Source organism: Haemorhous mexicanus, chromosome 8, assembly GCF_027477595.1.
Source record: "Haemorhous mexicanus isolate bHaeMex1 chromosome 8, bHaeMex1.pri, whole genome shotgun sequence".
In the NCBI taxonomy this organism is placed as follows: domain Eukaryota; kingdom Metazoa; phylum Chordata; class Aves; order Passeriformes; family Fringillidae; genus Haemorhous; species Haemorhous mexicanus.
This window is the reverse complement of record NC_082348.1, coordinates 18,456,511-18,468,680: the sequence shown is the minus strand read 5'-3', so window position 1 is coordinate 18,468,680 and position 12,170 is coordinate 18,456,511. Positions and strand designations below refer to the sequence as shown.

The 12,170-nt window shown below is 37.0% G+C and overlaps 1 protein-coding gene across 16 annotated transcripts in view; it reads left to right on the top strand.

Moving 5' to 3' along the window:
* Positions 1-12,170, top strand: part of LOC132330539 (sodium channel protein type 1 subunit alpha) — a 63,296-nt gene that overhangs the window by 23,558 nt on the left and 27,568 nt on the right. For all 16 annotated transcript variants that reach the window (XM_059853025.1, XM_059853022.1, XM_059853018.1 and 13 more), the window contains 7 exons: positions 32-270; positions 2,568-2,741; positions 3,351-3,707; positions 4,412-4,894; positions 6,814-6,931; positions 8,365-8,519; positions 11,511-11,684. In XM_059853025.1, coding sequence (XP_059709008.1) covers positions 32-270; positions 2,568-2,741; positions 3,351-3,707; positions 4,412-4,894; positions 6,814-6,931; positions 8,365-8,519; positions 11,511-11,684 — 1,700 coding nt within the window. The remainder of the gene's footprint in view (positions 1-31; positions 271-2,567; positions 2,742-3,350; positions 3,708-4,411; positions 4,895-6,813; positions 6,932-8,364; positions 8,520-11,510; positions 11,685-12,170) is intronic.

Here is a 12,170-nt window from a genome sequence, read left to right as displayed (position 1 = left end):
GTTACAAATATAAACTTTCTTTTCCCCACAGAACTTGAAGAATCGAGACAGAAATGCCCACCGTGCTGGTATAAATTTGCAAATATTTTCTTGATCTGGGACTGCAGTCCACATTGGTTAAAAGTTAAGCATATTGTCAACTTAGTGGTAATGGACCCATTTGTTGACCTGGCTATTACAATTTGCATTGTTTTAAATACCCTCTTTATGGCTATGGAACATTATCCAATGACCGAAGAATTCAATAACGTACTTTCAGTTGGAAATCTGGTAAGTTTGTTGGGGTTTTACATTCATGATTTGAAAGGAAATATGCCTGTAATAAGTGAAAGAAAAGGTTTTATCAGCTTTTTGGATATTTATTGGCCTTCTGGTATAAGTATCAGAAGATTTTTGGAATTTGACTGTCAACCCTGACTCATGTAGTTTAGGATTCTGTAAAATCAATATACTGTTGTATTCTGCAAATTCAAATTAAAAATTTAAAAATTGGCTCCAATGCTACATTAAGTAAAGTCCATCTTAAGCAGAGTTTGATTTGTGTAACTACCAAACCAGGAAACACATTGTTTCCATGAAACAGACACTATGCAAATAAATGCAGTGTTAATTTCTCAATCAATGCAAGACAAATCTTTAAATTATGAATGTGTTTTTAATTGCTGTTTCCTGAACAGAAACTTACAATAGCTAAAAGATCCCTTTAAAAGCATTTCTAGAATTTTCTTGTGCAAAAGTCTTTTTATATGGATAAGTGGATTGTTTTCTTTCTATGTTTTATGTAAAAAAATATCCCACAGTACTTTTTCCTCTCCTATTTTTTATTGTTTTTATCTTCTGATAATTAGTAAGATGTATTTTCCTCAGGTTGTCAGCTGTATTTTCTCCCTTTCTCTCTGCTTCAAAAAGATAAATTATTCAAGATTTCATGAGTTAACTTTTTGTAGCTCTCTTGCTTTTGAACTGACAGGTTTGATCACATAGAAGTAACTGCAGCTACAGTCCTACTTTATCTCCTTCTTTAAGAATTGATTTCTTATAATGTGATTTTTAATAATCCTTGTTTTGTAATGAGGAACAAATAGATCATGCAAATAACCATAGAATTAAAGGGGGAGAATGAATAGAAAATTGTACAGTTGATTTTCATATACTTAATATAAGGGAAATGCTGAACCTCTGTTTCCTAATAAAATGTAAAATCTTGTATTGTAGCATTTTATAGGTTTGTTTTCCAACCAAGAAACTTCCATATAAATCTTGGTGTACCTCTGACTGCAAAGGGAGTGTGAGAGAACCTGTCTATATGCACCACATTCTTCCAGTGTTAGGCTCCCTGACATAGACCCCTTCTGCAATAGAGAGGATCTCAGAGGTTGCCTGCTCCAGTAGCTCCACTTTAAAGCTTCTTGTGCTGTTCTGATTGTTAGGAACCTGTCAGCATTTCAAACTGTATCATTCCTATGTCTTTCTCAGGGGTTCCAGTCCTGCATCTTAAAAATTGGTAACCTTTCCCTCTCTGGTGTTTGTATCTGGAGTGTATTTAAAGACTGTAACAATCTGTCTTGAGTATTGGTGTTCCTAGGCAGAGCAAGTCAGACTTCTTTCCTGTCTCCTGATTATCCCACTTAGATTATTCTCTTTAGCTGTCCTATTTTCTTTTCAGCTTGCTGAAAAATGGGTTATTACAACCAGAAAAAAAAAAAAAAACCCCAAACCAGAAAACCTGTCAGAGCAGGGCTCAAGCAGTTTTTAACAGTGACTTTAGTACATTCCTATCCTAGAAAAAATTCTCCCAAGACTTCTCTCAAAGCTACTCAGGGTTATTTCTTTGGTGGGTCTTAAATATAATTCCGACTTTATTCCGCATAGAAACTCATGATGAGAAATCACTACCAGCAGCACTTTGTTTAAAATGCATTCTTAAATACTCTTTTATTCCTGACATTGAAGTGTCTGAGCCAACCAACTTTGCTGCTACTTCTGGGCACACCCAGGTAGAAGTTACTCAGCTTCAGGAGATTGTTGTACCTCAGCACATCATAATGTGTCTCAGTTGCTGTATCAACTGAGGTACTTTATAATACACCATTTATTCATCTGGTGTAAGTAATCACAGCTCTGTTGAACTGAACTATAGGCAGGTCATAGCAGGCAAGAAGCTGCCCCCCCCCTTTAAGTCTTAGATTTGGCCTAATTTGTAGTTTGTATACCAAGATAGAGCTATACCATATAATTTCTTGGAAAGCATTCTGGTTTATGTTCTGAAAATCGAATCTGGGACATTGTTTGTACTGCACATGAGAAAGTCCATATCCTTAGAATGTTGAAATTGCATTTCAAATGTTATAAAACAGAAGTTTATGTAATTTGCTTAGTATAAAATTTAATTCATAGAAAAGTTATCTGATTTTCTGACACTTGTTAAGGGAAGGTGGGCATAATAAATCACTGCAGTAAATATAACTATTTTGAAGTATTGCTTTTGGATAAGACATAGCTTGAATTAAACTAGATCTGGAGTATTCTGTTTCACCTTGAAATAACAAACTGCCTTTTGAACTCAGGTCTTCACTGGAATCTTCACAGCAGAAATGTTTCTCAAGATAATTGCAATGGATCCTTACTATTATTTCCAGGAAGGCTGGAATATTTTTGATGGCTTTATTGTAACCCTTAGCTTGGTTGAACTTGGTCTTGCAGATGTGGAAGGACTATCTGTTCTTCGATCATTCAGATTGGTAAATATGCTTCAATTGTACTGATTTTTCAATGTGGCTTCATTAAAATAATTTTATTTTTGTCTTCAAATTTTGTTTGATGTTTGCCATGATATTGATCCTGAGGACAGTCTCATTAGCACAAATCCTTAGTGATTGTGGTATCTTACAGTCTTCAGTGGAAATTGATAGAGATCCAAACAGAGAGCAGTGGGTGCCCTGGGGCTATTTCCAATGTATCCATTGTATATACACACTTTAAACATCCCACTATGCAGACATTAATTGACTCGCTACAGGTATTACACTCTGATTGGCATCACAGGAACAGATCTCTACAAACACTAGTTGAAAAGTTTTCCAGATCATTTTAACAGGTGAACCCTAGATTTTAAGTTCAAATCAGTAGCTTCTTTGGCCTTCAGTAAAAGCTATGCTTTGAGAATATCAAATTACAATTTTACAAATTTTTCTTGAGGGAAACTTCCATCTTCATCCTTTTAAACAAGATTATACCCTCTGAACAGTCCAACTAAAGGCATATTTTGCAGCAATATCCTTCCAAAAAATAACTTTAAAATATCCTTTTATCTTTCTGGTTCTCCTAACAATATTTTTCTTTCTTTCCAGTTACGAGTTTTCAAATTGGCAAAATCCTGGCCAACACTAAATATGTTGATAAAAATCATTGGTAATTCCGTGGGAGCCCTGGGGAATCTGACCCTGGTGCTGGCCATCATTGTGTTCATTTTTGCTGTGGTTGGGATGCAGCTCTTTGGGAAAAACTACAAGGAATGTGTCTGCAAAATTGCAAGTGACTGTGTGCTCCCTCGCTGGCACATGCAAGATTTCTTCCACTCTTTCCTGATTGTATTCCGAGTGCTGTGTGGAGAATGGATAGAAACCATGTGGGACTGCATGGAGGTTGCTGGCCAAGCCATGTGCCTTACAGTCTTCATGATGGTCATGGTGATTGGAAACCTAGTGGTATGTAATCAGGGTTAACAAAAAATTATTTGGCAAGAGAGTGATCTCAGTCCTGAAGTGAACTAAGTGCTCTGGCTCTGCTTCAACAAAGCACTTTAGCAGGTGGTTTCAAGAAATGCTTAAAGTTAAGCTCAAGAGCTTTTTTGGATAGAGAACAAAATATTCTGCCATGTCAAAATCCTAAGAATGTCAGAGTGGGCACTTAAGAATGTGACTAATTTCTCTTTTGGCCCTTTGAAAATATTTTGTGCTACAAATAATTTTAGTTTATGGGCTCTTTATAAACAATTTGCTGTGGGTTTTTTTAATTATTTATACCATATGATTAGTCACCTGAATAATCTAATTTCTTTTGTGTAATGGGCTAAATTAAACTTTTTAATGATGCTGAACAGCAAATCTGATAGCTCCATTTTTAGATTATAAGCTTTGACACCAGAATATTTACATACTGTGGGGAATTCAAGACACATTTACAGATATTAGTCAGTTGTACAAACATTTTGAATAGTGAGCAGGACCTAAGCTAAGTGAAATAAGCTTTGTTTTTATGGAGAAGAGAAAAATATTTGAGGGTACTTTTTTGGTTATGGTGAATTATTGGGATTTTAGTCTTTGATGTCAATAATAGGACGTTTTTTTAATAAAATAAAAGTTATTTTTAAAAATAAAGTCTAGAACATCTTTTTAAAATCTTTCTGCAGGTACTGAACTTATTTTTGGCCTTGCTCTTGAGCTCGTTTAGTGCAGACAACCTTGCTGTGACAGACGATGACAATGAAATGAACAATCTCCAGATTGCAGTGGCAAGAATGCAGAAAGGCATAGATTATGTGAAGAGAAAAGCACGTGAATTCATCCAAAAAGCCTTTGTTAAAAAACAGAAAGCTTTAGATGAAATCAAACCTCTTGAAGATTTAAACAACAAAAATAGCTGTATTTCTAACCATACAACCGTGGAACTAAGCAAGGACCATGACTACATTAAAGATGCAAATGGAACCACCAGTGGTATAGGCACAGGCAGCAGTGTGGAAAAATACATAATTGATGAGAGTGATTACATGTCATTCATAAACAATCCAAGCCTAACTGTGACAGTGCCCATTGCTGTGGGTGAATCTGACTTTGAAAATCTAAACACAGAAGAATTTAGTAGTGAATCAGACCTGGAAGAAAGCAAAGAGGTATTTAGATAATTTTTGCATTCTCTCGGATCTTTTGAGGGTCTTTGTTATGTGGGATTTTGTTTGATTAGTTTTGGGTTTTTTTACTTCTCATAAGCCAGTGTATTCAATTCTTAATCATTTATTTTGACATTTCTTTGGAGATAGTGTATAAAGGAGGACTTAATTCTTGATGAACAGAAGTGTGAGATAGAGTTAAAAAATTATAGCCTTCTGGAGGGGATAAGAGGCCATGTAATGGGAGACTCATCTAATCCATAAAAACTATGCATGGTCCACATGGTAGTTATAACAACTTGTAGGGGACAGTGCTTCAGCTGCAGTGTTATTCCACCAGAAATTTTTGTCTGCCTTCTGTGAAAGGGTCTCATGAGGAGTGTGATACATCTTCTCCCTTGAAAAAGCATATAGAAACCAGAAAACATATAAATAGTTTATATAACTTCTTTAGACATTCCTTTAGACATATGAATTCTTTTAGGTTTTAAAATTGTCAGCTCTTCTACACCTAGATTCCCATAAAAAGTTTTACCCATAGACTCACCCATATACTTCCAATTCACTTGGTTATTAAAACTGAAAAGCACCAACAGATGAAAATAGCTACTATTGCTAAAGGAATGCTAAAGCAGGCTATTGATATAAAGCCTTTTTGAGAACTGTAATTTAAAAAAGCATATTAAGGCTATAACTGTTCCATTATGTAACTTTTTGTATGTGGCTATTTTAGCAAAATAATTTAAATTGATTCAATGGCAGAATTTGCAAAACAACTGCACCCTCAATGGCTTTGTTGCCATTTTGGTCAAATTAGAAAATTGCCCTTCCAGACACTTAACAACATTAATTTTCTCACTTGAGAAACCTCAGCCCAAACCAGCTAATTCCCATTTTGGTTGCAATGAAGTTTCTTTACAGGATAGCTCTGTCCTTCTGTCCCACTGTTGAATTGCTACCAGTGCTTCAGACACCAAATTTTAGGGTAGCTGAATTCTTTATCACTATCCTTTCAGTGTGTGTAAGAGCCCTCTAGTGCTCTCAGCAAAAACTCAGTGTTGAGCTAAGTGCAGTTCTTGGATCCTCCTCCAAGAAAGGAGACCTGTACAAAACAGCCACTTATTTCAGAGACAGTGTTGTTCCCACTTCCTAATTAATATCTGCTCATTAATAATTATTTTCCTGTTAAATATTAGCTAAAATGTCTATAATTAATTTGACATGCTTATGAACCACTGCTACAATAAAGGTTTTTAAAATTTCTTTCAGCACATCATGAAACACCCCCAGCATGAAGAATTTCAAAATAAAACATTTAAACAAAAATTGAAAATTTGTTGAAAATTTGTTCATAAAATATGATCTGATTTTCTTATGGGCTTAAACTACCTCAGCCTTATTGTATGCAGATTCTGCTTCACTCTGAGCTAGGCTTTCAGCAATTTTAATCTGGATTTACTAATCCCTGAAGTATGGCCTTCTCTGCTTTCTTTCCTCCTTCCTCTGAGCTCCCACCTCATTTCTGTAGTTATTTTTATCCTCTTGCCTGATTTTCAGTAGACACTACAAATTCCTGCATATTTTTTTAAGCTTCATTATTTCTATGTAGGTCAAGAGATCATTATGACTTGGCTTGTTGTGGTTATAAATCTTCTCAGACTTAGCATTACCCACATTTTTCAATATAAAGCACAATTTTATTTGAAGTCTGATCTGTTACTGCTACACCTTCTATTTAATAGATTGATACACTACAGGAGGAAAACAGACTCTATAATAATTTCTCAGATGTTTATCAACAATTTACTTCTGTTGCATTCTAGAACATTCAAAAACATTGTCTAATTTACTTATTCCAGAATCAAATAATATTTGCCTTTAAATTATTTACTGTTCATTTGTGATGCATCTTTCCTTTACAGAAGTTAAATTCATCTAGTTCATCTGAAGGCAGCACAGTTGACATTGGGCTTCCTGCAGAAGAACAACCAGAAGCTGAACCTGAAGAAGCCCAGGAGCCAGAGGCCTGCTTCACAGAAGGTATTTGGGAGAAAAACACCAGTAATAATTATTAATAGAATTACAGAACTATTTCCTATGTAAGTTAAGTATCAAGATTTTTGAATTGTATTACCCTTTTGTTAGTGTTTAAGCTCTGATTATTAGCAGTGGTACTTTTAGTCCATAATATATTATATGGAAACTGATACCACAATTATAGTATGTATTGGATAAACAGTTAAGAAAACATTTTATTGGAAATGTATCTCAATTTTTAAAATAAGAAAAATATGGTATTGAAAATTTTCTTTTAGTATGTTACTGTACTTTCAGAGTTTAGTTACAGATAATAAACACACTGTTTAAAAAATATTCTTCACAGACATCTAAGTGCTTTTTAAAGTATACATTACTACAATAGCTGTTTAATGATAAATAAAAACTGCACCTAGGTGGTTTTGTGAAAAACACTAAATGAATCTTCTGCAAATTGGAAAAAGGAGAAGGAAGAGCCTTGTGTGCCTCCTGGGGAAAGAACAGTCTAACCTGGTGAACTCCTTCATCTTTCATTCTTCCTTCGATTGGCCCACAATCCAATAAAACCCCAATCTGGTCACAAATGTTTTTCCAATGGCATTTCATTGGGAGAAACCTTATGGATGTGTGCATGTGAAAGAGGTGGAGAAATAAATACTTTTTAAAACAGCAATATAAAGATACAAATGCCATTTTTGGTATCTGTAAACAAAAGTTAGATTTAGGCATTGGAGAATAAATGCTATTGTCAGGTTAGTTTACTTCTGGACATATAACAGATCATTCTTTAGAAATTTACATTGAACTTGTAAGAGGTAGTACTGTAACAGTCTAGGATTTTTCATGGAAAATACCATTATTTATTACTAGTATTTTTCTACATAAAAGTCAGCAGCTAACTGATAAAAGTGCAAAATAAATTAGGAGCAGAAGGTAGAGAAATTAGCTGGTACTGTAAAGCTCCAAACTCAGACAAGAGGCTTAGATTTTTTTTCATGCAATGAATGCAACATGGTCTGAATTGAGTTTCCTGAACAGAAGAAGGTACAGTTTAATATCATTTGACCATATCCTACTACATCAACCTACCTGACATTTGGATGAGTTTGTGTATTTTAACTCCTATTTTGTATTCTGTAATTTGGCTTTGTGTTTGATGGACTTTTATCTTTTTGTGTGCAGTGTATTGAGCACTTCTTGATAAATGAGAAATGCATTCTTCTCACTTGTTTATTTAACTGAAAATTCCAATTGTCTCAATGTTATTTTTTTCTTTGAAGAAAAATAAGGTTATCTAGGTGAAAATCTATTGGCTTTCTACTAAATAGCACAGTAAAGATGACATTGTATCATTAACAGAATGCATAACCAAAATTATTGCAACTTAACAAGATCTCTCCTCTTTTTCTCCTCCCATTACATACAATGTTCTAAAGGCTGTGTAAGAAGGTTCAAGTGCTGTCAAGTAAGTATAGAAGAAGGGAGAGGAAAGCAGTGGTGGAACCTTAGAAAAACCTGCTTCAGGATTGTTGAACACAACTGGTTTGAGACTTTCATTGTCTTTATGATTCTCCTCAGTAGTGGAGCTCTGGTAAGTACAACATGAACAGAATGTTTCCATGTTCTCAGAAAACTCCTTAAAATTGTCTCTTCTAACACTGCTCTAACTTAACACAATTGCACGTCTTCAAATGATAGGACTAAATTTTATTCAGGCCTTGGGAAAAACAGCAAAAACAGTCTCAACAACATGTAGAAAACAGAACAGACATCAGTGATTAGAGAGAGCCTGCCTCCATTGCTGGAAGTGGCAGTGGTGTGCCTCAAGCAGAGAGAAACCACGTGTGAAGAAGGGAACATGCTAAACTTTCTTATTTGAGTGTGCTCCCTCCTTTCTCTGCTGTTTACTGCTGTAGCTCAGGGAAAAGGACTGTCACTGTTGGAGTGTTTGGAACTATAATGGCAGAAACAGTTCAAAACACCTCGCAAGGGCCAGGGCTGGCTTATGTAGTCCTGTAAATGCTGTGTGCTAGAACAGCAAGCTAAGACTGAATGGGGTTTTTTTTTTTGATTTTTGATTCCTTTCTAAGAATAAGAATTGATTATTTAGACTTACAATTCAGCTTCTACTGACTCATATTAATGTAGACTGAAGGGACATCTGCAAAACCATGAATTTGCTCTAACAACCATGCAAGGGCAGAATAAAGGGAAGCCAACCATAATAAAAGTCTAGAACAATAAATTAAATGAACCCTAACAATAATATGTTTTTTCAAAAATACTAATAATGATGAAAAATAAAGAAATTATAGATGCATTTTTAAATTAAAGTGAGCCCGTATAAATACACTGAGGTGATGTTTCTTAGGCAAATTATTTGCTGTAAGATAATGCAGAGTATATCTAGCATCTACCCTGAAAGATTTAATTAACTTTTGGCAAATTACTTAACTTCCTACATAAAAAAGAAAATCGTGTTTCAAGATTATATTGTAAGCTCATTAGACCACTGCCAACACTTTAAAATACTGTTAATACTGTTAGCAGTTTATGATGATACCTATCACTAGTTTCAGCTACATCTCTAAGAATTATTCTGCATTTGTTTGGTCTAATATTGACACAACCATTAGAAAAACAACTTTTATGCAATGCCATGGGACACCTTCCCTGCCATTTAAAATCCTCCAAATAACAAAAAAAGATCAAGTTTACACCACTGAATTTTGGTTCTTTAACTGGAGAAAATCTTCAGTGACAAGAAATTTGCATGAGAAAAGAAGTGGAAGGAGATCTGAAAAAGGTGAATTTCTATTACTATATTTAGAGGAAGTTTGAGACAAGATGCCACTGTGTTAATACCTCATGTTTGTGAGCCTAAGGTGTGTAAGCCTAAGAACCCTTATTTCCTTTCAAAGACCAGGGATTAGCCCAAGCCTCTGGAGATGTGAAACTCTGCTCTCCCTTCGAGGTCCTTTGCAGTAGTGAAAAGGTGTCTTTGTACCTAGCAGCTCTGCATCCCATATTCACCCCAAGGGTGTGCTCCGGACAAATCTTACTGTCACCACGGGCAGGCAGGGCAGCAGGCAGGGCAGGGCAGGCAGGGCAGCAGGCAGGGCAGGCAGGGCAGCAGGCAGGGCAGCAGGCAGGGCAGGGAGGGCAGGCAGGGCAGCAGGCAGGGCGGCAGGCAGGGCAGCAGGGCAGTGGAGCAGGCAGGGCAGGCAGGGCAGCAGGCAGGGCAGGCAGAGCAGGCAGGGCAGGCAGGGCAGGCAGGGCAGGCAGGGCAGCAGGGAGGGCAGGCAGGGCAGCAGGAAGGGCAGGGCAGGCAGTGGAGCAGGCAGGGCAGGCAGGGCAGCAGGCAGGGCAGGCAGAGCAGGCAGGGCAGGCAGGGCAGCAGGGAGGGCAGGGCAGGCAGGGCAGGCAGGGCAGCAGGCAGGGCAGGCAGGGCAGCAGGCAGGGCAGCAGGCAGGGCAGGCTGCCGGCACAGCCCTGCCCAGGCTCTCGGGCAGGGAGCAGACACATTTCCCTGCCAGCAGCGCTGCTCACTCAGCCTCTGGCATCCCCCACCCGCACAAAGCAAAGGGCAAGTGCTGGCTTCCAGCTTTTAGTGAATACAGGAGGGTCAGGTTCCACAGTGCCTGATGCAAGTAACCAGAATTGCACAGATCTTAGCTTGATGTCTGATCCACAAACACCAGTCATTTGAGCTGACAGATGTCAAGTGGTTCAAAAGCAGGCTGAGTAAAAATGAATGTTAGTATCAAAAAATATCCAAATCTTTGCAAGCTAGCAGATCATTCCAGTTCTTCCAGCTTGATAAAATCAGTCAGTCTCCATAAGAAATAAGAGCAGAATTGAAATTTGAAAGCAATTAAAGGAGAAAAAAAGAGAAGAATTTATGAAAAGCAGGAGCTATTTGTTTTTCTCAATTACCTAAAAATGAGAACGCAAAAAGTGTAATTAACATTGCAAGGAGCTCAGAAATGTTATGTATTTCATAAAATGTGAATAATAAAGCAGGCAATTGATTAAAGATAAACTTTTTTTTTAAGAAAGGAAGAATTTATTTTAAGATTTATAACTTAAAATTTTTAGGAAGCCAGAGGACTTAAAACAAAAGGTAGCTTGTATTGTCATTGTCCTCAAAATTTTACAGCTATGGCCCTGGATTTTGTAGTTGGGTCTACCTACATACAAGCCAAATGATCTCAGTAGAATTCAGTTCAGGCACAACACTTGGCAGAATCAATTCTATTTGTCAATATGCAATATGATCTGAGAAGAATAATTCACTATCAGCAATAAATAAATAAATACATTTAAAAAATCTCTGACCAGTGTAGTGGTTGCTGTGTATTATCTGCTTCTTTCTCCTGTGAGCTGGAAAATGTATTTCCATAGGGAAAAACCAGATATATTCTGAGTTACCAGAAAAAGAAGCATTAGATAGAAATGACATATCATTGCCATTTCTTGAATATTACTGCCTTTTTTGTTGCCTTTTTTGGCTTGTTGTGTTACAACCTGATGCACATGCAGTAACAAAAAATAACATATCTTTGAACGTTTATACTCACAGGCTTTTGAAGACATATATATTGAGCAACGTAAAACTATCAAGACCATGCTGGAATACGCTGACAAGGTCTTCACTTACATCTTCATTCTGGAAATGCTGCTGAAGTGGGTGGCCTATGGCTACCAAACATATTTTACTAATGCCTGGTGCTGGCTGGACTTCCTGATTGTCGATGTACGTAGTGCATTTCCTAAGTGACACTTTTCTATTTATCTGGTAATTTTTAAACTTACTTTCTCTGCAGCCATAATATCTATTAATGCCAACTAGTTTACTTTTCAATTTGAAAAATAAGGTAGCTGGACAAATTCCATGTTTCTCTGTCTTTCACTTCATGCTTGCGGCACTGCCTTGCTATGTTGAGAGACTGGAAGCTCTCCAGCAGAACAGAAGGACCTTGCATGGAGCCCCCAGGCAGTTGGGGGGTTTATCCCAACACTGCTGCTGAAAGAGGTCATCCTGCCTTGCATTCTGGCCTGGGCTGCTCGCTCCCACCTTCAGACCCATCATTCCTCCTGCTGTGGTCTAGGTTGAATCCAGCACTCCGATGCGTGTCTGATCCAGACAACCAGACAACCATCTGAATCAAAACTCCCCTGGCAAGAAAATGAACAATATGTCCACAAATTTTGGCATGTGGATAAATTAGGGCTCCTCAAG